This window comes from Heteronotia binoei, chromosome 21, assembly GCF_032191835.1.
Source record: "Heteronotia binoei isolate CCM8104 ecotype False Entrance Well chromosome 21, APGP_CSIRO_Hbin_v1, whole genome shotgun sequence".
Classification (NCBI taxonomy): Eukaryota; Metazoa; Chordata; class Lepidosauria; order Squamata; family Gekkonidae; genus Heteronotia; species Heteronotia binoei.
Genome location: NC_083243.1, coordinates 172,240,686 through 172,267,157, shown reverse-complemented (window position 1 = coordinate 172,267,157; position 26,472 = coordinate 172,240,686). Strand labels below are relative to the sequence as shown.

General features: G+C 45.1%; 1 protein-coding gene across 1 annotated transcript in view; it reads right to left on the bottom strand.

Moving 5' to 3' along the window:
* Positions 1 to 1,663: 1,663 nt before the first annotated feature.
* The window catches only part of TBC1D10C (TBC1 domain family member 10C), a 33,561-nt gene continuing 8,752 nt past the window's right edge, over positions 1,664 to 26,472 (bottom strand). Inside the window, exons 2-9 of the mRNA XM_060261898.1 lie at positions 22,337 to 22,436; positions 21,594 to 21,701; positions 20,918 to 21,024; positions 8,280 to 8,394; positions 7,125 to 7,190; positions 6,082 to 6,271; positions 5,277 to 5,431; positions 1,664 to 2,183 (exon numbers count right to left, since the gene is read on the bottom strand). Of these exons, the coding sequence (XP_060117881.1) occupies positions 1,752 to 2,183; positions 5,277 to 5,431; positions 6,082 to 6,271; positions 7,125 to 7,190; positions 8,280 to 8,394; positions 20,918 to 21,024; positions 21,594 to 21,701; positions 22,337 to 22,436 (1,273 nt within the window). The 3' untranslated portion in view covers positions 1,664 to 1,751. The remainder of the gene's footprint in view (positions 2,184 to 5,276; positions 5,432 to 6,081; positions 6,272 to 7,124; positions 7,191 to 8,279; positions 8,395 to 20,917; positions 21,025 to 21,593; positions 21,702 to 22,336; positions 22,437 to 26,472) is intronic.

Below are 26,472 nucleotides of genomic sequence, written 5' to 3'. Positions count from 1 at the left end.
CCCCAGCATCACACTTTGAAACCTACCCTTGAAATAGGACCAGAACCACCACAGAAAAATGCCTCCCAGTCCTGAAAGGCAATCCAGAAGGGTTCCATGATCGATGGTACTGAAAGCTGCTGAGAGGTCCAAGAGAATTAACTCCCCCTGTCAGTCTCCTGGTGCATGTTATCCACTAGGACGACTTAGGCTGTTTCAGTCCCATAACCAGGACAGAATGGATCCAAACAATCTGCTTCATTCAGGAATCTCTGAAATCGGCTAGCCACCACTTGTTCAATCACCTCACTCAAGAATGGTATATTTGAGACTGGACGGTGATTATTCAGTTCTCCTGGGTCCAGCCCGGGTTTCTTTAGGAGTGAATGCACCACTGCCCCCTTCAAGGTAAGAGTTACCAAACCCTCTCTCTGGGAGGTATTTCCTGTCTCTTGGACCTAGTCCACCAGCCCTCCCCCAGTCAGATTCAAACTGCCAGGAGATACAAGGGTCATACAAGCAGGTGGCTGGCTTCCAGCTTCCAAGAATTCTGTTCACATTCTCAGACTGCACAAGCTGAAAGGTATCCCACGCAATTGAACAAATTGGTAGCTTGGGACTATCAGATCATGTTGCCGCTAAGGTAGAGTCCAAGTCAGAATGGATGTGAGAGATTTTATCCACAAAGTTCTTAGCAAAATGATCACAGCAGTCTGCAGAGCAGCCCATCTCCTCCTACCAGCCGGAACCCAACATGCCGTTGACTACCCGGAAAAGTTCTGCAGGTCCACAGTGGCCAGATGCAATGGAGGTGAAGAAATATTGTTTCTTTGCCACTATCATTGCCACAGAAGATGCTTTAAAATGAGCTCTAGCCCATGCCTTGTTGGATTTGTCCTGAGTCTTTCTCCACTGTTGTTCTAGCCATCTTCTCTGTCTTTTCATCATCCATAGTCCCTCAGTAACCAAGAGTCTGCCCAGGCTCTTAGACTTGAGAGAGAGTACCTAGGTGAGGTTGTGTCAATTGCCTGGGTCATTTTCCCATTCCAGAGTTCAACCAGGGCATTGACAGGAACACCTACCATATCAACAGGAAAATCCCCTAATGACATCTGAAGATCTGTTGGATCCTTCAGGCTGTAGGGGTGGTTCATCTTAGCCCTCCACCCCTGTGGAGTCTTGGCATCCCTGTAAGTCTGAACCACACCAAGTAGCAATCTCCAATTCCTCCCACCTTCAGGTCACCTTCTTCCTGCCCAGAGGAAAAGTTCAGATCAAAAGTGGGACCTTCATGGTGTCCTTGGTATTACCTGAGACAGGCCCATGGCTGTCATGGACATCATTAAATCCTGAGCCTCTCCTGAGAAGGCAGCCTTGGCATGGATGTTGATGTCCCCCAAACATCAGTTGAAGATTCCTTGGCACTACACCTGTACAAGCTCAGTCAGGAAGAAAATTGAGGAGCAGGATGGGCGTTACACTAGCAGAGTCCCAATCCTGTCTTCTGCTCCCAAAAGAAGATATGCGCTGTCAAATCCAACAGAGTCCTGGCAGGCACTGTGCCAAGGGAATAGAATCCCAATAGACTACAGTGACACCATGTCCCATATGGCTAAGGTGAGTGGAATGTCAGAGCTGAGCCCCAACACATTTTTTTCCTAGAACTTAAGTACTGACTGCAAGGCAGTGCTGGACTCAATCAGCTCCACTTGGCAAGGCAGCAGCAGAGTCTTTGGAATGTCTCTTATGGACCCCAGGCAGGGCACTTCTTTTCAGAACCACGTCTCCAAGTAGGAGGAAGACTTTCTCTTCCCAGTGCCTGCCTCTGGCCTTTCCTCTCTTGTTTGGCCAGTAGGCTTCTGTGTAAAATGGAAGGTCTTTCCCCGAGTGTCTGGTTTCTTTCTGACCTGCAGTTTCTTCTGCCCTTGCACCTCAGACACCTTTTCTGGCTCCCTCTGCTCCCTCAGAGGTGAAGGGGGTGGCTCTACCTGGATCTGGGGGATGAGGAAGGTGTGAGTGTGGCTTCCACGAGCCTCCTTGCCTGACTTTGCATCCTCCAACTGCTGAGCATCAAAGATGGCCTTTGCACCAGCTAGCCGATTTTCTGGCTTGAACTGGAATTCAGGCCTAGTGGTACGAAGCTTAACCAGCTGGACTTGACATTCACGCTCCAGGTCACGGTCTGAAACGGGCACATCATGGACCTGCCAGAAGGAGGAGAAAAGCAGGATCACTTTTAGAATTTGAAGCCTAAGGCTTTAGACAGTTAGGAGTGTGGGCCATGGGGTAAGAGCAGTATATTTATCAGTAGCAGGTGGGAAGGACCATGAGGATCAAAGGATACTGACCAGGAGGGTGAGAGCTTGTGTTACAGGGGTTGTGCAGTCTGAACTCATTGGTTAGGTTGCTGGGAGGGAGTGGTATCTGATGGGTAAACAGAGTAGAAACTACAATTACAGGTTAAAGATAGGGTTGCCAGCAGTCTGCCGGCAACCTCTGGGAGCTTATTGGGATGGGGGATGGGGATGTACCTGAAAGTGACATCACTGCAACACAGTAGGGCTTTTCCAGATTTGGAAAATTCTTAGAGTGTCACTGCAACACCATGCTGTCACTTGCAGGTACATAGCATTGCCACAACAAATATATGTAGGAAGAACTACATTCTGGACATGCCTCTTGCTTCTTATCATATTGAGTTGAATCATTCTATAGACATGAACTTTGTAGTCATTCACAAATACATAGGACAACAGAGATCTTGTTAAGATCTTGCTAAGGGAGGAAACATATTGGATTTTTCATTTAAAATCTTTAGCACCATTGGGACTGAATAACTGTATTGATTACTCCTGATTTCTTCTCATTGACTCATATGTGGCTTTCCTATGTTATCCTAGTCTTTTGTATACTACTTTAAATTTTCACTCAGGTGTAACTAATTGGGCTTTGTTTACAATGGTTCAAATTGTAACATTTTGTTCTGCTTGAATGAGATGATATGCTCCAAGAATTGTGCTTGTAATGTCAGCCATGTAACAAATGTTGATGAGTAATTTGGCACTTAGAACAAAGCAGTAGACAAGTGCGCCTTTAAGACCAACTAAGTTTTATTTAGAATGTAAGCTTTCATATGCTCTTAAGCAGACTTCATCAGACAAAATGGGAATGGCAAGCAGCAATACTTAATATAAGTGGGCAGTGTGGAATCATGGGAATGTATTTAGCAGAGTAAAAGAATCACCAATAGGGATCTGTGTTTGTTAATGTAGGACAAAACAGGGTTAAAAAACATTGGAGTGATAAAAAGCAGACTTTTTCTAGGGGCTATATTATTTCTCTTTTAGAACAGTGTATCAGAATATTTGGGTTTTTTTGTTTTTTGACTTTTTGCATTGACATACTCAAATGGGGGATATTGGCTGTATGTCTTATTGCATATACCAACCCATCTTATGGCAAACTATATGGATGTTATAATCTCTTGAGAAACCATGACCTCTATTTAAACTAACAAAGCCAGAATGTTACCTAGATTTATGGCACCAGCAGTCTGCTTTTTATCACTCCAATGTTTTTTTAACCCTGTTTTGTCCACAAACACAGATCCCTATTGGTGATTCTTTTAATCTGCTAAATACATTCCCATGATTCCACTCTGCCCACTTATATTAAGTATTGCTGCTTGCCATTCCCATTTTGTCCGATGAAGTCTGCTTAAGAGCATACGAAAGCTTACATTCTAAATAAAACTTAGTGGGTCTTAAAGGTGCACTTGTCTGCTGCTTTGTTCTATTGCTTCAGACCAACACGGCTGCCTACTGGGATCTATCTAATTTGGCACTTAGTTATTCTAGATTGTAATGTGAGTTTCCATCTATGTATAGAAATGCTTTGGGTGTATTTTAATGAAGGTATGATGAAGCTAGAGGACTAGGACTACCCAGACTCGTTTTTGTAAACCGGCATGGAAACTGACACTTTCCAAACTGGCAGGACTCCGTCAGAGGTGGTACGAAGAAATCCAACCTACATCTGCACAAGCATTTTTTTTTCCATTTAGAGGCTGCACTTCAACTCATTGAGGAATATATCTGGCACTTTAAACTGTCCCCATTGTGAAATAATTTGTATGGATTTGAGATTTTGAGATTGGAACTAAGATTTGGAACTGTATCTATTTTCAAGGCGTTGGAAATAATTTTTGTGGACTTTCATGTTAAAGGACACTGAATACGCATAAGGAATCATTCACAAACATTTATTGGAAATACAGTTTAAAACATTTGTTAGTAATTTACTTTCACGGTTTTGCTTTGTTGCTATTGTCTTCTTTCCATAGATCTCTTTACAGGAGCATTTGAGCCTGAGCCTGGGAAGGGAGAGCATCATTGACACTGCGGCATCTCTTCCAGATGAGCAACCAGAGGTGATGTCACTATAGCAGTGAAACTGTAGGAATTCCTGTAATCTCTTATTATTAAGACTATAGAGATTTGGAGAAGTTCCTAGAGCATCACAAGTGCCATGACATTCTAATACCCTTCCATTTATTTCTCCATTGCTCCATCAGGTGAGTGGGCAGAACGAGCATGGGGACAAGAGGCTGACTGTCATGGGTAGGTGGCTGGTAAGCCTACTTGAGTCTCCATTTGGAGAAAAGTGGGGTATAAGTAACATCTAAATAAATGAATGCTCCCTGCTAAACCATGAAACTGACAATACAGGAAGCTGTAGGCTGTATTCTTCCTCTCTATGGCAGCACAGAGGAAGAAGCCATCCTATGCCACATCACTCAAAACACTGGGGGGGAAGCAAATATACACTGAACACGTGAGCTACAGATAAATCAGCTATGCTTTAGCTGGGCGTGCCCTATCCAAAGCATAGCCTGGACCTTGGAAATCATCTGCCACTATCACAAAGGTGGCCCACTTTTAACCAACTCTTATTCCCAGGTTTTTCATAGTAGCTGCATTTGTGAACATTAGTTCATGGAAATTCTTACCTCTAGGTATTTTCACCAGTTTGTGTTTATGCATCAAGATGCTCTTTAAAGGCATAGGAGGAAGCCATACGAAGCTTTGTATGGTCAGCTGGCAACCCTAGCACCCCCACTAAACCTACCAGAAAGACTTCCCTCTGAGTTACAGAAAAGCAGAAGCAGCAGAGGGACCCCCCCCCCGCCCCCCCCCAGCAAACTGGGCTGCTTCTGCTTTCAACATAGGCTCCTGTTGGCAGCCCAAAAGGATGTGGTGGGGACAAGTCCCAGAGTGGAAAACCCCAGGAGTTTCTACCTCTGCCATGAATGTGTCTTCTTGCAGGAGATGAGGTGGGATACTGCGCAGCTTCTCCAGGGTCTCTACTAGTCCAGAACAACCACGTCGTTTTTCAGAGGTTCCCAGGGCCAAGCGGACCAGCAACAGCCCTACACGGAAGAGTACCTTGACTCCTGCAGAAGTAGATTGAACGTCAGGGGGCAGAGATGACAGAAGGCAAACGTCCCATGGCTTCCCAGAAACAGGAAAGCCCTGGGGAAGCCAAGTTACTATTTTCTTACATTGTGCCTAGCTTGCATGTGTGTGAGAGGGGGAGGTAACAGTTTGTGAAGGATTAGATTTTAGAAGGAAGCCCCCTAAATTTTTCGTACATCTGAGAATATTTAATTTTTACTAACTGACAAGCAATGATTTGACACTATATTGTATATAAATTGCTTCTATATAAAGAGCTTATAGGGGTGATGTACACATTTCACTTTATACACCAGCCGCATAGGTTCTGAGTGGACTATGTTCTAGAAGAATTTCCTACTCCATGGAAATCCCCCTTCCACACCAATCCCACCTCCATTCCTCAGTCCATTTCTTCCTTTCTGACTTAAAGATCACAAGATTCCGACTAATTCATCCAAGGAAGACCCCTCTTAACAGAAGACATCCTTATTCAATTCACACCACCTACCCATGCCATGTATTTCTTATCTATCTGCACACCAAAGATAACAATTTCATTCTACTAGCCTGGGGTTGCTGCTTCAGAATGTTTTGTCATCACAGTCTCTTTGCCAAGAATTCACTCAGGTTCACATCTGTCACTCACCTTCGCTCAGAAAAGCATCCCAGACCCTCAATACCGTGGGGAAGGGAAGAGTGCGAGTGAAGAGGCATAAAAACCACTCAGGCAGGTAGAGCAAAGGCCCCACACCATGCTTTTGCAAGTGCTTAAGTGCTCTAGGGCACACACGGCGCAGGAGGGCAACAAACACTTCACCATCTAGCAGCAGTGCTTCCTGCAAAACAAGGACAGAAGATGTCACACAGCACCACAAACAGAAGGCTTGTGGCACCATATGAAGACTTATGGAATTCCCCCACCCACCCCCAGCATAAGTTTTCATGTATGAGAGCCCACTTTTTTAGATGCCTCACTATGCAGTCATTTTATGTAGATGTATTAAAAAAAACCCAGTAGGGCCAAGGGGGAATGAAATGTAGTTATATAAAAATCAAACCTAATAAAGCACCCCCCCCCCAAAAAAAAAATCACTAGTTATACTAGATGAGTTAAAGCCTATCATGAGTGAGGAATCCCAGGTTTTACTAAGATAATAATGAGCAAGAAATCCAAACTCTTTGGACAAATGTTTATCGCATGTCCTTAGGCAACCTTCCTACTCCCATGAACCACAGAAATCACCTCCTATATCGTGAAGGATGGACAACTTATAATTTAGCACAAAAAAAATCCATGTCCAGTTTCTACAATTGCTTTTTTTCCCCTAGCAGAGCTTCCATTCTTTGTGCAGCTGTATGACAAGATGAAATATAATAGTGACACTCTTGCCCATTATCCATTCTGGGGGAAGCTATGCTTGTTAAATTTCAAACAGAAAAAAAAATTGGCAGCCCTACTAATATTTGAGTCTTATGCTCCACATACTATTCCTCCAATTTCCCAGGTTCCTTCCTTTATTTTACTCAAAGTCTAATGCACTATTTGGCCTGGGATGCCAAAAGTCCCCGATTCATGATTCTGAATCCTGTCCTTAAGCGCCAGTGAATGGTGTCCCCTCGCAGACGCTCAGTTCCTGTTCCTGTGGAAAGATTCCCCCTCAGTTATCCCCTGATCCCCAGATTTCTCACCATCTTGGGACTGTAGTAACCAGGAAGGTAGTGCTCACAGATCTGTACCAGGCACCAGAAAGCTGGCTGGAAAGGACAGATAAACATTACTGAAACTTGGCGGTCAGTGGGGGACAGTAAAGAAGAAAGGGAAGCTTCATGTTAGGATTGCCAGGTCCCCCCTAGCCACTGGTTGCCAAATCCAGGTTGGGAAACTCCTGAAGATTTGGGAATGGAATCTGGGGAGGGCAGGGACTTCAGGGGTGTACAATGTTGTAGATTCCACCCCCAAAGTATCCATTTGCTCCAGGGGAACTGATCCTCTGTAGTCTGGAAATGAGCTGTAATTCCAGGAGATCACCAGGCCCCGTCTGGAGGCTGGCATCCCTACTCCTGATGTTAGGGGACAGATGGAGCAAAAGAAGTAAGGAAGGAAGAGATGTTGTTATGTGAACAGAAAGAATAGGGATACCTGGGGGGACTAGGGTTGCCAAGTCCAATTCAAGAAATATCTGGGGACTTTGGGGGTGGAGCCAGGAGACTTTGGGGGTGGAGCCAGGAGACATCGGGGCGGAGCCAGGAACAAGGGTGTGATAAGCATAATTGAACTCCAAGGGAGTTCTGGCCATCACATTTAAAGGAACCGCACACCTTTTTAAATGTCTTCCTTCCATAGGAAATAATGAAGGATAGGGGCACCTTCTTTTGGGGCTCATAGAATGGGACCCCCTGGTCCAATCGTTTTGAAACTTGGGAGATACTTTGGGGAGAGTCACTAGATACTATACTGAAAATTTGGTGCCTCTGTCTCAAAAAACAGCTCCCCCAGAGCCCCCGAAACCTCCAGATCAATTCTCCATTATACCCTATGAGAATCAATCTCCACATAGAGAATAATGCTCAGCAGACGTGAGAGGATGCAAGGACTACAAGTCCCAGCATGCACCTCGTGAAGGGAGGCCGGACTGGAGCGAATAGCAGGCCGGCGGTGGGCGGGTCTTTGTGACTCGGATGAAGGGAGAAGCCTGAAGCCAGGCAGGGAAAGAGACACGACACCGTTCCACCCCCGCTATCAGATTTTTAGGGAGCGGGGGATTAGGCTGCTAATTCAGGGGTCCCCCGGCAGGGCGGGGGGGTTGGGAAGCCTAGGGGGGGATAGAGTTTCACAAGACTCACCTCTGGAGGCATGTGCATGAGAAGCAGGGCACCCAGTGGTCCCTGGGCCTGACAGTAGCCCTCCTGGGGACGATACACAGTGTAGGCCTTCAGCAACTGCAGTAGCCCCTGCTGCCTATATAGAAACAGAGGGAGTCAGGCAAGTCTATCTTATACACCCCTAACTCAGGTCCATCGCACTAGAGCCAGCCAGTGAGGACACCTCTACTCCACCTTTGGCTCTTATACTATCCTAGCCCCAAAGACTGCTGCAGCAGTGGAACTCATGATGATCTTCATTCAGACCCAGAGTCCTTTGTGGCTCTACCTCTTGACCTTTCAACCAGAAAGTCTACTTGGAATGTATGTGTTCCACATATTTGTGGGCTCACCATGCAAACATAAAATCCTGAAAACTTCACTTAAAAAATTACAACCCAAAGTCACTAGTTCTCATGGTTGTAGTTTGGGGGAGGGGGGGAGAGAACTGAAACTAAACAGAGCTGTCAGCAGCTATTCAAATAGTCTGGGAATAGGGCACGAATGCCCTGTAGTCTGGCCTGAGTTTACTGCCACAGTTGCTGTTCTCTGTTCCTCCAGCCCTACATCATTAAACATGGTTCCCTTCCCTTCCCTTCCCCCCTCCCCAAACCCAATCTTTGCTAGGCCAGTCCAGTTTCATTGCCAAGGTAGTGCATGGGAGCAGAATAAACCATACAACAGTGCTACTCACTCCATGGCTGTCGTGGAGAGCCACATTCCCAATTAACCATCAACCAAAAGAGCTGCATGACTATGACACGCCCTCTGCACCAGTCCACCAAATGCACCCATGCAATAATATAAGATATAACTAGTAATATCAGATATATAATGGTAACCTTTTTGTACCAGAACGCCTTTGTGCATGTAGGTTTGCCTCACTGTTGGGCCTGAGCACTCAACCTCCCTTGGTGCCGTCTGTCTCCCTAACATGAGGCGCAGTTCAGGTTAGAGCAGGGGTGTCAAACTCATTTCTTACGAGGGCCGGATCTGACATAAATGAGACCTTGTTGGGCTGGGCCGTGTCAGGCCAGGTCATGTGTGTACCTAGTTCAGATTAGGTACCAGAGATATAGTTTTTAAAGAACACAGGCAAACACTATTAAAGATTTTTTTAAAAAAAAACTTAAAATAAAACATGCTTAAAACATTAGCACTTGTTGGTCTTAAAGGTGCTTTCTTTGTTTTCTTCCATGGGATCTAGGGAACTGGGCAAAGGAAGCTCTGGCTCTTTCCCTTCCTCCCCAGGGGACCAGGAGGGGGAGGAGTCTCAACTAATAGAGAAAATCGAGGTTTTACTCTGCATCTCCTGTGCGATTGAGCAAGCCTTGCAAAGCACACTGAGATGCAAAAGGAAGCAAGAGAGGCAGCAGACAAGACGAAGGTAACCTCAGAGCCCCCATTTTAATCTACTGGGCAGCTAATAGAAAGTTTAAGGACAAGAAAGCAGCTCCCCAGCACTACCTGTTCTACTGTCTAGGTGAACTAGTTTAATTGTATGTGCCATACTCAGTAAGATTTCTTTTAAAATGTATTTTAATTTAGGTGTTAAGAATAAAGGCTCTTGGCTCCCTCTAGAGGAAAGGAAACAAAAAATGAGAAGCAAAGGTGCCTTTGTTTGGTTAGTTTCTTGTGTCACATGATCTCTGGCTGATCAGGATTTCTCAGAATTTGCATATTACCAGAAATATTACTTTTCGTGTAGTTCGGTGGCCTTAGAATAGGCTGAAATGCTGAGTCTTTCCACGTGTGCCCAGTGCTTTTTTTGTAGCAGGAACTTCTTTGCATAATAGGCCGCACACCCCTGATGTAGCCAATCCTTCTGGAGCTTACAGTAGGCCCTGTTCTAAGAGCCCTATAATATATGGGTTCAATTCAAGGAAGAAGCAAGGTGGTAGTGATCATAACTCTTTTATTAAGTACAGCATGGTAAGTGCTGAACGCCAAGACTGGAGAACTGGGTCAACGGGCCAACTTATATACCCTTCAAGGTTCCTGCACTAGCACACCATTGGATCATTCAAACCAGCAAGGGCTCCATGATTGGAGCAGGGCAACACGTATCCTGCTGCCCATTGTTCCTGAGTCCCCAAGCTCAGTCTTTATGGCTCCAATGAGCCAGGCAGAAACACACATAATAGTCTTCACATTGGTCTGCATACATAACATCCCTCCCCACCTAGTTCACAAGCCTCAGCAGACGTAGTCCGTTAGGTAGGCAGGCTTGTGGTGCTCCCGCATAGACTGCCTGAGCACCAGGGTGGGCGGAGGAGCGGTCGCTGCTTCCGGTGTGGCAAGCGGAGGGGCCGGCGATGCTGGAGCTTCGGCTGGTGGTTCAGAGTCCTTGGCAGCCCCCAACTCAGCCCAGAGGGCGGGAGCTGGGGCATCTGATTCGGCCGGCTTGGTCGGTGGAGGAGTTGGAATGGCTAGCTGGTCGTCAGGACTGTAGCTGGTCAATGTGCCGCCTAAGGGCAGACCCGCCTTTCGTGGTCACCTCATACATGACCGACCCTAAGACCCTGGTGACCCTGGCTGGGATCCAGGTTGAGCCACCCCCAAAGTTCTTAGCAAAAACCAAGTCCCCTGTATCAAACCTGTGGGGCACCCAGAGTGCCTCCGACCTCTCCTGTAAATCCAGGGCCCAGTCTGGATGCAACTGCCCCAAAAGGGTGGATAACCACCGGCTCATTAAGAGTTCCACTGGGCTATGGCCAGTGGCGGTACAGGGAATAGCATACTGGGACAAGAGGAACTCGGTAAGGCGGGCCTCTCAGTCCCCATGGATGATGCGGCGGAGCGATTCCTTCGTTGTCCACACCATCCTTTCTGCTTGGCCATTCATGGCCGGGTGGAAAGAGGCTGACCTGATGTGTCTTATCAGGTTCCAGTCACAAAGGTCTTGGAACTCACCCGACGTGAAATCCGTTCCATTGTCCAAAATGAGGGTGTCTGGCAGGCCATGAGTGGCAAAAACCCAGTGGAGGGCTTCAATGGCAGCTCGGGAGGACGTTGACGACACAGAGGCCACTTCCAGCCACTTGGAGAGCGAGTCCATGATTAGGAAGGTCTGCCCCTGGAAGGACCCCACAAAATCCAGATGCAGATGGGACCAGGGGTTGCGGGTAGACTCCCATTGTTGTGTGGGAGCGCAAGGTGGTGCTGGCCGGGTCTCCTGGCAGGGTTTGCAATGGTGACCCATTGCATCATCAATTCCAGGCCACCATACGTAGCTGCGGTCAAGTGCCTTCATCCGCACTATCCCCGGATGGGTCTCATGCAGTGCAGTTAGGACTCACTTGCGCAGGGCTGGGGGCATCACCACCCTACTCCCTCACAGAAGGCATCCCTTGTGTAAAGAAAGTTTGTCCTGGCGGGACACGTATGCTGTAAAATCCGGGCCCACTCAACTAGTTGGCAATCCCCTCCATACCCAGTCCAAAACTCGGGAGAGGATCTTGTCCTTGGCAGATAAACAGGCAATGTCCTTCGCATGCACCGGGCAGTATGGGAGGGACTCAATAAACAGAATCTGGTGCCCTGGAGCAGGATCTGAGTCCCCCAATGGCAGCAACAGGTGGCTCAGGGTGTCCACGTGGCCCATCACCTTCCCCAGGTGGTACCGGAGGCTGCATTGGTACCCCGCAAGGAAGATGGACCACTGCAAGACCCGTGGAGATAGCATCTGGGGCATTTGATAGTCGGGGGAAAATAGGACAAGCAAAGGCTTATGGTCTGTTAGGATGGTGAAGGGCCAGCCCCTGTGCGTGAGAATAGTCTGTGCTTCCACTGTGGCATCATCCACAGGAAGCTGTTGGTAGGCCTGGGCTAAGTCCAGTTTCTGAAATTTTTGGCCCCCGCCAGGGAGGCCAAGACATGGCTGACTACTGGAACTGGATAGGTCCTGGAGCACCTTATTGATGGTGCATTTACAGTCTGCCATTGGGCTTCATGGGGGTCATGATGGGAGGGGGGTCTCCCATCATGTGTTGGCTACCGGCTCTAGAACCCCTTTCACCATGAGGCAGTCTAGCTCCTCCTCGATTTTTGGTTTTAAGACGAAGGGGACGCGTCTGGTCTTGAGTCCTTCAGGCTGCACTGCTGGATTGAGCTGGAGGGATACAGGGGCTCTGATGTAGGTTCCTAGAGACCCATTGAAAACAGACGGGAACTCTGCACAGACCCGTTGGAAATTCATGCCCGCTAGGGCCTGATGGCTGCATTATGCGGATCCCCAGAGGATCGAACCATGACTGGCCAAGCAAGCTTGCAAGGTTTCCTGCGATGACTAGCAAAGGCAGGGTTCCCTTGTAAAACCCATATTTGACCTAGACAAATGTGACCCTGTGTACAGCCACCTCCTGTTTTTGAAAGTCCTGAACAACTATCAGTGAGGGTTGCAACTGGGGTCCATCCTTAGGGCATAGCTGCTTAAGAGTCTTGGCCGAAATGACTGTAAAGGTAGATGTTGATGGCTCTGATGCTAGTGGGGGGCTGGTGTTGCGGGGCCGTTCTGTGCAGCTTGAGAGCTTCATCGCCATCTGAGTTGTCTGACACTGCAGTGGGAGGAAGCTGGTGTGTGCTGGCTTTGGGGGGGCGGCCCTTGTCCTTACCTGCCTCTTCGGCTGCTGTGGCTAACTTGAGGGCCTTTTCCAGTGTCGGGTTGTCCTCAGCTGGGTTTTTTCGGTGGATTTTTCCAACACAGAGGCCGTGTGTGACCTTCTCCAGTAGGGTGTCTTCCAGACAGGCAGCGTATCCTGCTCTCACCCCCATTTCGCGCAAGAAGGCAAGGTAGCTGGCAGTGGACTTATTTGACTGCTGATGCCTACTGAGGAACTGGAACTGTTGGGTCAGGCGGGTTGGCTGTGGAGCAAAATGGCCGATCAGCACCTTGATGATCTGCTCAAAGGAGGAGGATTCAAGCTTGGCAGGTGTGACCAGGCTTGTCCTTGGATTATTGGCTGCATCTTTGGCAGACATTAAACATCTGGAGTACTACACCAGGATTTCATGGAATGAGATGGAAAGTTTTACCATAGGATGAAAAGAAAGACTCTTGACGCTTCCTTTTCTATTAAGGACTAAAAGTTATGGTTATTTTGTAATTTATGATGGTAGAATTTGTGTTTATTTTGGTAGTGTATTTTTTGTGGCAGCCCAGGTTGTTTGATGCCCGTTCCGACCAGTTTTGGGGTGTTCTGGAGGCATTTTGGTCCGGAACGGGGTGATAAGGACATGTGAGTTCCACTTTTTGTGTTCTAGAATATTGTTCTTGTCCGTGATGTATGCCAGTATTTTTTGTGGCAGCCGAAGTTGCTCGATGCCCGTTCCGACCTGTTCTGGAGTATTCCGGAGGCCTTTTGACCTGCAACAGGGTAATAAGGACATGTGAGTTCTGCTTTTCCATTCTAGAATGTAGTTCTCGAGTGTCTGTGATGCATGCCAGTGTTTTTTGTGGCAGCCCAGGTTGTTTTATGCCCGTTCCGGCCTGTTCTGAGGTGTTCCGGAAGCATTCTGGTCTGGAATGGGGTCATAAGGATGCGTGAGTTCCACTTTTTCCATTCTAGAATATAGTTCTCGAGTGTCTGTGATGCATGCCAATGCTTTTTGTGGCAGCCCAGGTTGTTTGATGCCTGTTCTGGCCTGTTCCGGAGTATTCCAGAGGCATTTTGGCCCGGAACGGGGTAATAAGGATGTGTGAGTTCCACATTTTCCTTTCTAGAATATAGCTCTCGAGTGTCTGTGATGCATGCCAGTGTTCTTTGTGTCAGCCCAGGTTCTTTGATGCCCATACCGGCCAGTTCTGGGGTGTTCTGGAGGCATTTTGGCCTGGAATGGGGTAATAAGGACATGTGAATTCCGCTTTTTTTGTTCTAGAATATTGTTCTCCAGTGTCTGTGATGAATGCCAGTGTTTTTTGTGGCAGTGCAGTTTGCTTGATGCCTGTTCCGGCCCATTCTGGGGTATTCCGGAGGCCATTTGGCCTGGGACAGGGTAATAAGGACGCGTGAATTCCGCTTTTTCCATTCTAAAATATAGTTCTCGAGTGTCTGTAATGCATGCCAGTGTTTTTTGTAGCAGTCCAGGTTGTTTGATGCCCGTTCCAGCCTGTTCCGAGGTGTTCTGGAGGGATTTTGGCCTGGAACAGGGTCATAAGGACATGTGAGTTTCGCTTTTTCTGTTCTAGAATATAGTTCTCAAGTGTATGTGATGCATCCAAGTGTTTTTTGTAGCAACCTAGATTGTTTGATGCCCGTTCTGGCCTGTTCCTAGGTGTTCCGGAGGCATTTTGGCACGGAACAGGGTAATAAGGACACGTGAGTTCCGCTTTTTCTGTTCTAGAATATTGTTCTCAAGTGTCTGTGATGCATCCAGTTATTTTTTGTAGCAGCCCAGGTTGCTTGATGCCCGTTCTGGGCTGTTCTGGGGTGTTCTAGAGGCATTTTGGCCCAGAACGGGATCATAAGAACATGTGAGTTCCGCTTTTTCTGTTCAAGAATATAGTTCTCGAGTGTCTGTGCTGCATGCCAGTGTTTTTTGTGGCAGCCCAGGTTGTTTGATGCCCGTTCTGGGGTGTTCTGGAGGCATTCTGGCCTGGAACAGGGTAATAAGGATGTGTGAGTTCCGCTTTTTCTGTTCTAGAATATAGTTCTGGAGTGTCTGTGATGCATCCCAGTGTTTTTTGTGACAGTCTATGTTGTTTTATGCCTGTTCCGTTCCGTTCCGGCTTTTACCCTGTCCCAAATCAAACTAGGGAAAAATGCTCCTTCTTTCCCTACTATACAACTGGCCCTGACCGTACCATCCAGAACCCACTCACCAGTCACCAAGATTCAAATCAAAACTGCTTTTCCCTCCCAAAATCTATTATATAAAACCCAGTTCCTGCCCAGGAACTGGCTTTCCTGCTTGCAGCATTCTGGGAGACCAGCCTGACAGACTTCCTGTCTCTCTAGGAGGCCTCCTCAGAAGTGCTGCTTCCAGACAGGAGGGGAGGGGGGGAGGAGGAAGAGACTAGGCCCAAAGCCTGTCTTCAGTTTGACAACCTCCTTCTAGCCAACTCCCAGACAAACACCAGCCAAAATGGTGTTTCTCTACAGTAGGGTTGCCAAGTCCAATTCCAGAAATATCTGGGGACTTTGGGGGTGGAGCCAGGAGACTTTGGGGGTGGAGCTAGGAGCAAGGCTGTGACAAGCACAATTGAACTCCAAAGGGAGTTCTGTCCATCACAATTAAAGGGACCTCACAACTTTTTAAATGCCTTCCTTCCCTCCACCCTCCCCTTCTCTGATTTCACCTCAGAGGCGGAGCGGAGCAGGCGACGCCGCTACGCGGCTGCCGCCTCTTCTCCACTTCACTGTAGTTGCTCCTCCGAGATGGGCTACGGTGGAAGAGCAGCTACAGTGAAGCGGAGAAGAGGCGGCAGCCGCGCAGCGGCGTCACCCGCTCCAAGATGGGGCGGCTCGCCATGCTCCTTGGTGCCGTTTCCCCCCTTCCCCCCGCTTCCATTTTTTTGGGGAGCGGGGGAAGAGGCTGGAAATCCTGGGGTCCCCCGCCAGGGCGGGAGGGTTGGGAAGCCTACTCCATAGGCTATATCAGGGGTGTGTGGCCTCATATGCAAAGGAGTTCCTGCTACAAAAAAAGCCCTGTGTGTACCTCTCTCTTTCCCCAAATGGCAGTATAGCCATCCAACAAGAGGCAAGGTTGTAGCTCCTCTGAAGTGATGACCTATGCTATCACAGTTACTCTGAATCTGACAAGTATTAGCTACAGATGCTGTGTGCAAGATTTAACTGGGAAACACAGAACCAGGTGAGAAGGAAAGGAAAGGAAAGGAAAGGAAAGGAAAGGAAAGGAAAGGAAAGGAAAGGAAAGGAAAGGAAAGGAAAGGAAAGGAAAGGAAAGGAAAGGAAAGGAGATTTTAAAGAACAATTTAATCTGCTCTTGTTTGTTTTAGGGTCCTTAACAAAGTTTACAACACCATTTATTCAGCTTCTCAAAGCTAATAACTATGAGATTTTTAAAATCCTATTTCAGTTTTCCAAGGGCCCTGGGAGAGAAGACACATATTATGCTACATGTGTGTGCAGTCACAGTGTTCTTCACATGCAATCCACACGCCCCATCTGGTAAAATGTTCCCTTAGAACATAATGGAAAGATAACTGCTGCACTGGGTTTCTCTAGTCCAGCTTTCTGTCTCCAACAATGGTCAGCCAAATTCCTCTGGAAGCTCACCAGCAAGGCAAGAAAGTGATGGCAGTCGCTAATGGAAAGCATCTTTTTGTGGTTATATAGCATATAATTTTCAGAATATTATTTTGAATCCTGCATGCAAGGCTTGCACTGATATAGTAATCAGCAGTCTCAACATAAAGTGTACAACCATTTTGTTTCTGCCATCCTCTGGTGACTCTTTCCCAATATGAGACCAGTGGAATGTCACTCACTCTTAGGGATTTGTCAATTTTATCTGCTATTAGGATTAGAAAACTGAAAATGTTTACATTGGGATTATATTTATAGCTGTGTTCAGAAAAGATGTGATCTGCACAGCTGGAGACTAGGAGCACACAAGCTATAAAATAATTTTTGAACAACAAAAGCCAAAGAAACAACAGGGATATTTTTTTGCACAGGTTAGGGTGGAAATCCTTATTCAAAGGGCCAGATGACTGAGTCACATAGCAGGATTCACTCAGCATCTAAGGAACAGGAAAATATTTCCAACAGTAGAAAGTAAAATAACATTTCAGAACAAAATGACTTGCGTTGCGTCACTTTTTATGAGTGAGGTTAGGGTTGCTCACTTCCTAAAGGTGGTTGGAAATTTCCTGGTATTAGAATTAGAATTGATCTTCAGGTGACAGAGATAAGTTCACCTGGTGAAAATGGCCACTTTAGGAGGTGGAATCTATGGCTTTGTACCCCATTAAAGCCCCTCCCATTCCTAAACCCCACCCTCCTCAGGCTGCACCCCCAAAATCTCGAGGTGTTTTCCCCACCCCGGAGCTGGCAACCCTAAATGATGTTTGTGCTACTGTGGATGCCTGTGATAGGTGGGCAACCACCCTATATACAAAAACATTGCAGGGGGGGGAGACTGCATTTTCTTAGCAGCAATGGATTGTGGCTAGAAAATACAATTTCCCCTCAAACAATAATAACTTTAAATGAAAGACACCAGCATTTTGTGTAACAAATGGAGAGGTACCTGGAGGATTCCTTGATTCCTTAAAAACAAATAAGTAATGGCTGCACATATTTTCCATGCAAATTTATCCAATTACACATTAATCAACGTCAATAATAGTAGTAGCAGCAGCAGCAGCATTTTTTTTTAAATCAGGATTTAAAAAAAATGAAACACTGTTACAAAAGGTGCTTTGGGATGTCACAAAGTCTGTCCCAATCCACTGTTCATAGTTAGCTTCTGCTGAGAATTAGGAGATCCGATTACTTCTGTATTCAGCCCTGCACGGAAAATAGGTAGTACATCCCTAATGTTTATGAGTGGTGAGTTTGCTGTGGTACCGCACTCACGGCTTTTTGGCCAGATCAAACTCAGGGGGAAACCATGACTGTAGTAGAAGCAGCTGTGCCCAGAAGGTTGCTAACTTCTGGTTGGAAAATACCTGATTTTGGGGTGGTGCTTGAGGTCTAGGGAGGGGAGGCGTCTCAGCATGGTGTAATGCCATAGAAGGCACCCTCCAGAGCAGCCATTTCCTCCAGTGGAATTGATGGCTGTAGTCTGGAGACTAGTTGTCATTCCAGGAGATCATCAGGTCCCCCACCTTCCCAGAGGCTGGCAACCCTAGTGCTGTGACACTGGGAACTGGAGGGCATTAGCAAACTTCACTTCCCTGAAGCAATTTTTCATCATTAAAGAAAAATCTGTGTTTGCTTCTTTCCCTTAAAAAAAAAAGGAGATGGGAAATAACTGTACATTTATAGTGCATTCCTAAATAGATTCAGGTGGGTAGCCATGTTGGTCCAAAGCAGCAGAACAAAGTTTGAATCCAGTGGCACCTTTAAGACCAACAAAGAAAAGTTTGCTGGACACAAATTTTGTTTCCTAGAGTTACCCCCTCGCGTCTCCAAGCCACTAACTTCAATGGACATTGGAAGGGTATAACAAAGGTTGCAACTCAAACCGAATAAGTATATTCACCGCACTTTAAAGGTTAGAACAGGCAGATTTGAAAATCCCCTCTATCTGTCTACGAAGTCCACACCGAGTATGCCTAAAATGAATGTGTGTTCACTGGACACATTGATGTTGTCAGCTCTGATATACCACTCACTGTTCAGAGGAGACAGAGGGGGGATGGATGCATCCTTTTTCATATGAGAGCAATTTTGGATCACAGTCAATATAGTATCTTTGTGTAAGGACAGAAGATAAACTCCAGATATGCAAAATGGGAAAAATGTGGATAGGGTATTATTCATGTATAACTTAAGTATCAATTCTGGAAATTTGCCTGGAAAGTAAAACATTAGTAGGAAAGCATCCATATTTGAAAATCAAATCTGTCAAAATCCCTGGACAATTCAACAATGAGAAAATTAGGAAAACCCTTTCCAAAGCACAAATACAGAAAATCACATTGTTCAGGCTGCATATTAAATGGGATTTGGAAACACAACACCAAACATATGCTAGAAGTCCTTTACAAAGTTGTCTAGCTTGATGTTCCAAGCAGGATACTTTCTTCTGATAGCGTCAAATGCAATAGAACTAGATGCAGATGCCAAATTTCAATGTAGTCCTCCTACTGATGGGATATCGTGTTTTCTGAGCACTCCAGTCACAACATTGTGCCATTCTTTTTCCAGATAGTTAATAGGACATCCATTTCTAAAGTTTTTTTGCCTCATGAAATGGTGTTTTATGAGGTTCATGGGTGCATATTGGGTATCACCTCTAACATGAAGGGATATATGCAATTTGACTCTGTTAAGCAAATTGCCCTAAAAATAGGATTTTGGGGGATTTAGAGTGGAGGGCAATCTGCCTTTTAGTGAAATCAAAAACCTATGTATACCGAAGGTGTCTGCTTTGGAAGTTACCCAATGAGACAACATAATATAATATAAAAAGGGTTTAGATAAAAATATGGAGCACAGGTCCATCAGTGGCTATTAGCCACAGTGTATGTGTGTATATAAAATTTTTTGCCACTGTGTGACACAGAGTGTTGGACTTGATGGGCCGTTGACCTGATCCAACATGGCTTCTCTTATGTTCTTAAAAAGGTTTATTATGAAATAAAGACAAACATACAAGAATATAAAGTCACACAACGCACATACAGTCCTAATAAAAATAAGATAAGATAGAAATAGACAGGGGTAAACACAAGGATTAACAAACAGGGTAATAATTACCTATCGTAGTCTTCAAGGAAGGCTCCAATGGCGACGAAAAAGGAATTGGGGGATGGGCCCTCAACTGATCAGGTATCGAGGGTGTATCTAACCATGGGGTATGTAGTACTGTCAGATGCACACGTGTGGGGAGTTGGGTCAGAGGTTATAAGGACTACCTTGAACCCTTAGGGGGTAGGAGGTGCAGGGGCGGATGACAAGTGGTCAGATGGTACATGACCTCAGAAAAAGGGGAGGCTACGAAGTGACCATAGGGGCTTGACTTGTGTGGTGGGCAGTGGCCAATCTATTTGGGGCACCTGATTGGACGCCCATATCTGGCCAATGAGCGGTCCTGGCCCTGGTTACCTGAATGGGTTTCCAGGTAACAATGGGCAAAGGGGGAGCTCCAGGGTGACAATTAGGGCAAGGCATGGGTGAGGATATTGGGGTGGAAGTGATTAACAAGCTATCCAAACTTATCTAAAGGTGACAATAGAGGGCCAAATTGTTACCTAAGGCGACACCCGATCTATACAAAGAACTCTGGCTCTAGGTGAAGATGTTCTTCCTCTTCTTTACTTCTATACTGGCACCATCTTTTGTCTTTGGTTCCGTTGGACAAAAACTTAGGCAGTCTGGCAGGATCCACGCTTAAGATAAGCTTGAAACCCATAGCGGCTGGAAACCCATCTGTACTTCTGGCTAGCACTCTTCTGGAGATATAGAGTGCTGTTGTAATGCTGAGGCTGTTAGTACTCACATAAGTCTCTTATAAACTGGTAGATAAAACCCACGTTTCACGGCAAGATGTGTGTAAGTTGAATCTCCAGGCACTGGCAACCAAATGGGTGATTACGATGTCCGTATACAACTGAAATTAGGGGTCTCTCACTCACAACTCCTTGCCCCCAAACATGTGCCATTTGTACCAGTCACATGTTGGAGAGTCAGTTTAACATTTTAAAAATAACAAGTTTAACCACTTCTTGCCATTTTAAGAGCTCCTTTCTTTGGAGTCTGCACATTCTAATTCTTCAGGTGGAATAAAGTAGGAGAATCCCATCAATATCATGCAATAGAATAAACTGTGGTGCATGGTTTGTCATCTGAACCTTTCTCCTTTCACTTGCACCCCCTCTCCAGAATTGTTATCTGTTGAAAAACCTATTCAACCCAATGCCTCCTATGTCTAATGGGTATCTACTTGGACACTTCCAGGCCCTTCACACTCCCAGGCCCTTCACTCACCCAGGCCCTTCAGGTGACAAGAACATCACGTGGAAAGGGAATTGGCGATGAATGTCTTTAGAAATGGTCTCTATCCATTGAGGATCCCCAGGTGCTTCCTCCAATTCCTGCAACAATAATAAAATATATTCAGGAGGCCTGGCTGAGAGGGCTACTAGATGCTCAACAGAAGCACAAAGGAATAAGCAAATACAGTGTTTGTTTTTTGGCTGACTAGAACAACAGCAACAAGTATTTAAATACTTCTCTTAAAAGAACCACTTTTGTCAGCCTAGACCTCTGGCCATTCCTCTCTGTAAGGAGAAGTCATCAGATAATAGTGTAAAATATGCAAAACAACAACAATAAAAGGCAATATATCTCTAAATGCTAGGTGCTGAGGGACCAATGACTAGGGGAGATTTTGGCCTCTGATCTCCTGATGTGGACATTTCAGGGCATTTGGTTAGCCACTGTGGGAAGCAGGGTGTAGAACTATATGGACCATTGGTTTGAGCCTACAGGGCTCTTCTCAGCCAGGGTGGATAGTGGATATTTAGCTTGCAAAATAAACCATAGAAGGAAATAAGAGTTTGTAGGAAAGGGAGCACGAAAGGCAAGGAGAAAAGCAATGACAGGCTGTGGCAAGCAAGAGTAGGAGTATGTGAGTGTGAAGCCACAGGAGATGAGACCTCACCTGATACTTTTGGGGGTTTTTCTTTGCTTTTGCCTGCCCTCCACATAGCAGCGGCCAACAGCAGGCACGCACAGATGAAGGGATCCCCTTCCGACAAAGCAGTTTTACCTGAGACAAGAAAACTCATTAGCAAAACTGTGATCTTCTACACAGCCTTATTATACAATGGTCCCCTTCTCAGTCCTAATCAAGGTTCCAAACCTTTTTAAATCTATGGGCATTTTTGGAATTCTGAGAAGAGATAGTGGGAACCAAAATGGCTGCCTGGGGGAGGTGCTCATTCTAATCACAAAATTGTAGACAAGCAGCTTCCTATGATGGAGAGAGCTCTCTGCAAATGATTGTTCTCTTTTAATGAATGTGATGTCTCTCAATAGCACCTGTCAAGGCTGGGCAACTGGATGGAGCTCATAGATGTTTGAAGAGTTTACTGAGCTAACCACAATCCTACCAATATCCCTAATTCACTGTCTTCAGAGTGCTCCTGGCATTTTGGAAATAGTAGGGAGTGCAGATTAGGAATTTTAGAAGTGGGCGAGCACTGAACTCTTGGTATGGATGAGGTAGATTTGTGGGCCAGACAGAGGCCTAGAAAAACTGTGAGGAGCTGATCCTGATCAATGTTACGTGACCCGTTGGGCCCAGTGGTGTGTGTGTGCCTGAGGTTCCTTGTGAAAGCTATTTGGGATTAGAGGGTACAGTATTATACCTAATTCAACAAATGATTTCCCATTCCTTCTCACCTTTCTGTAGCGTCGGGCCATAGTTTTCTCCCAATGAGCCATCATTTCCAGCCACTTGGTCTCCCGGTGCCGGATGATCTCAACTGGAAGTTGACCTAAACTGGATGTGGACCAGACACGAGCAAAACCAAGGTCATCTTCTTGGACTGCATTGGAGAGCTATGAATCTTTACATCATCCCTTTCCTCACTTCTTGGCTTCTGTTTTTAACTTTTTTTTTCTTTAGGTGCTCTAATTAGGGTTGTCAATCCCAAATTTGGGCAGGAGATTCACTGGTTGGGATACCTTCCCACCACTTAGCAGAAAGCGGGTATGGAGGGGTGTTGAATGTCTGCTGGGCACTCCATTATACCTTATGGGAACTGGCCTCCCTAGGGCATAATGGAGAATTGATCTATGGTTATCTGGAGCTCTGAGGAAGCTGCTTTTACAAGACAGAAGCACCAAATTTTCAGCATAGCATCTGGTCCCTCTTCCCAAAACACCCTCAAGTTTCAAAAAGATTGAACAAGGAGTTCCAATTTTACAAGCCCCAAAAGAAGGTGCCCCCATCTTCTGTTATTTCCAATGAAGGGAAGGCATTTAAAAGGAGCTTGGTCCCTCTAAATGTGATGGCCTGAATTCCTTTTGGAGCTCAATCATGCTTGTCACAACCTTGCTCCAGGCTCCACCCCCAAAGTCCCCAGATATTTCCTGAGTAGGACCTTGCAACCCTTGAGCTCTTCATTGAACTCTCTTTCGAGATTATGAGGACTCCCATTAACCCTTTCTTTTGTGCTAGCTTCTAGTCAATGCAACCATAGGTGTAAACTATGTGGGGGGGCTTCGAGGCTTCATCCCCCTCCGAATTTTTTCAGTGCAAGCTGAGCCCCGCCCCCGCCCCAGGCAACCAGTACAGAACTTGTGAGCTCAGCAACCAATGCTAGGCATAGTGACAAACTCCTTTGAGTTTAGATTTTCAAGAAGGAGAGATAATGATCTTCAAAGGCATGTGAAGCAGTAAAGCTCCCCCCCCCCCTCTGTGTGTTTTTTCCTCTGGACTGCGAAGAAGGAAGTCAGAGGTGTAATTATCTTTTTCACCTTCTTACAAATGCTAATTGAGCTACAGAGCAGACAATGGATAGATAAATAAAAATCCCTCTTCTCTCCCCTCCCAGGAAACATATATGTGAACAGGAGGACTATCTCTGGAGACAGGAAAAGCTGTTTTGACCTGAGCAGACCTGCATCAAGGGGTGGGGGGTGGGGAAGAACTTTGAGGACTTCCGGCTTGGTGTCATGGAGGATTGACGTGCTTCTCCATAGAGGAGCAAACCAGAAGCTCTGTTCTGGCCAGAGAAGGTGATTTCAACGCCTGCTGCCTACATCTTCTAGGCAAGGAGATGGCTAAGACATCCTCATAAAATTCTGAGGGGATTTACTTTGGCTGACAAGGTATCCCAGTGGGGTTCCTTTTTGGCTTTGAAGAGTCCCTGGGGAAGAATTGCATTACAACGTCTACAGAGGACATCTGGAGTCGTTAAATTGACTTAAATGCATCATGAGCCAAAGCTTCTTTGGGACTAATTAATATCTACTTTGGAAGAGGACGGTGCTTGAAAGGATCGTGATCTTTAAAGGTGAAGATCTTTATCTATCACTCCGAGACTAAAATAAGACTTATTTGGAGAAAAAACAAAGATCTGGATACATTTTTAGTATATTAAAGTAAAGAAGAAGGAGGAGGGGGTAAATTTGGGACTAAGAGAACTAGAGAATAAGGTTAAAAAAGGGAAAACAAAAAATTGTTCGGCATACCTGTGGTCGGGCAACCCCCTCCGAAACAGAACAGAACTGCAGATCAACAGGACATCACAGGAGGTGGCGTCATAGGAGTACCGCGAGACTTCTCAACCATAGAATACGAGACTTTGTGGCAAGAAAGGAAGGAAGCGGCCATTAAGAGAAGGGAAAACTGTAAGCCCCCTAGCCTTCTCTAGGACTATAATCGTAGAGAAACATCGGCGGCCATTGAAAGAAGGTCAAAAGTTTAAAAAAATTTTAAAAGACAACGGGACTTTAAAAATTAGCAGAGCTGGCAAATATCATCATTAGAAGATTAGATTTATTGAACTATGTGATTGGAACTAATTTTGGAGCACTCTAGAGGAAAAAGAAATTTTTTTTAAAAATGGGGCAGAAAAGCCACGGGAAAAAAATTAAAATTAATATCTCGGCTTTGGAGCTTCGGGGAACGGTGATTTTGGGCTCATCTGAAAGGGCATGCTCCATTCTATAAGATTGTACTGTTAAAAAGTGATTTGGTGAGGTCAATTTTAAAGCCTATATTTACAATGGGAAGGCAGTGATGTCAGTCCAAAAACCAGGAGCAAAGCAGATCCAGACGAGAGCTAAGAATTGGAAGAAGTGAAAAGGTCCAAAACGCAAGATCAAATGGATGTCATGGAGGCAAGATTGATTAAAGTGATAAAAGACTCTATAACTGAATGTAAGAAGGAATTTAAAAAAGATATAGAAGTTATCAGTAAAGACTTTCAAGCAGTGTAAAAAAAATACAGGAGGTTGAAGAGAAAGTGAAAGACCATGATATAAAAATAAATACAGTGGATTCCACAATTTAAAAAATGCAGGAGAAAGCAGTACTACAAGATTGCAAGTTAATGGAAAACCAGATACGTCTGAGAGGAGTGCCTGAAACTGATGAGACTGATTTAAGGACATATATAATAAAAATCATCGCTAAATTTTTGGGAGATGACCCTGATGAAACCAGTTACTTTCATGACTATATTTTCAGGGTCAACTCAGACTATGCAAGGAGAAATAAACTACCAAGGGATGTGGTAGTGAAATTTGTGACAAGAGACTTGGTGGGTAAGATTGTAAGTAAACAATTTGACAACAAATTGGAGGTGGGTAGCAGTAGTGTAAGAATTATGAAAGTATTGCCAAGGAAAGTTATAAATGATAGAAGATTGTATAAAAAACTGACTGGCAAGCTGAGGGAAAGTGAAATAAGATACAGATGGATACTTCCAGAGGGTTTGGGTTTTGAATACAAGGGGAAGAGACTTACCATCACAACCACTCAAGACATGGCGAAGTTTCTGCAGGAGTATAAAGAATTTGGGGGTACAGATTAAAAATAGAATCATGATGGATTGCAAATTAATATCTTGGAATGTAAATGGACTTAATTCACCACAAAAAAGAAGGGCAACTTTTCATTGGATTGGAAAGCAAAAATGTAACATAATTTGTCTACAAGAAGTACATATCAAACAACTGGATTACAATTTTTTATGGAATAAGCAACTAGGTGTGCAATTTTGTTCAAGGCTAAGGAGAAAAAAAGAGGTGTGGTTTTTTATGTGAAGCAAGAATTAGACCCAAAGTTGATTTTTAAAGATGATGATGGTAGATTTATTGCGGTGGAAGTGATGTTGAACCATAAAAAGAACTTTGTTATTGGGATTGTATGCCCCAAATGGAGCAAAAGACTCTTTCTTTAAGGAACAACTAAATCAAGTGACATATGAGCAAATTATGCTAATGGGAGACTTTAATGGAATGGTTAAAAATATTTTGGACAGATCTGGGGAAAAAAAATAATGAAGGAAAATTATCAAAGTCATTTTTTGAACTAGTAAAACAAGAAAGTCTGGTTGATATATGGAGGGAATTTAACCCTAAAGTACGGGACTATACTTTCTTTTCATCAAGACATAATTCTTTCTCAAGGATCAATATGTTATGGATTACAAAAATCTGGGATTTACAACAAAAAAAAAATAGAGATTCTTCCTAAAATAGGGGCAGACCACAATCATAAGAACATAAGAGAAGCCATGTTGGATCAGGCCAACGGCCCATCAAGTCCAACCCTCTGTGTCACACAGTGGCAAAAAATGTTATATACACACATACACTGTGGCTAATAGCCAATGATGGACCTGTGCTCCATATTTTTATCTAAATCCATTAATGTGGTCTGCAAAACCCATAAAAAAGACTTTAAGATGGCGAATAAATGAAGATTTGCTGCAGGAAAAGGTGGTAGTAGAGTCTCTGGAAAAGGAAACTAAATCTTTCTTTCAAATAAATGAAAATGAGGCATCCTAATTACATTTAATAAT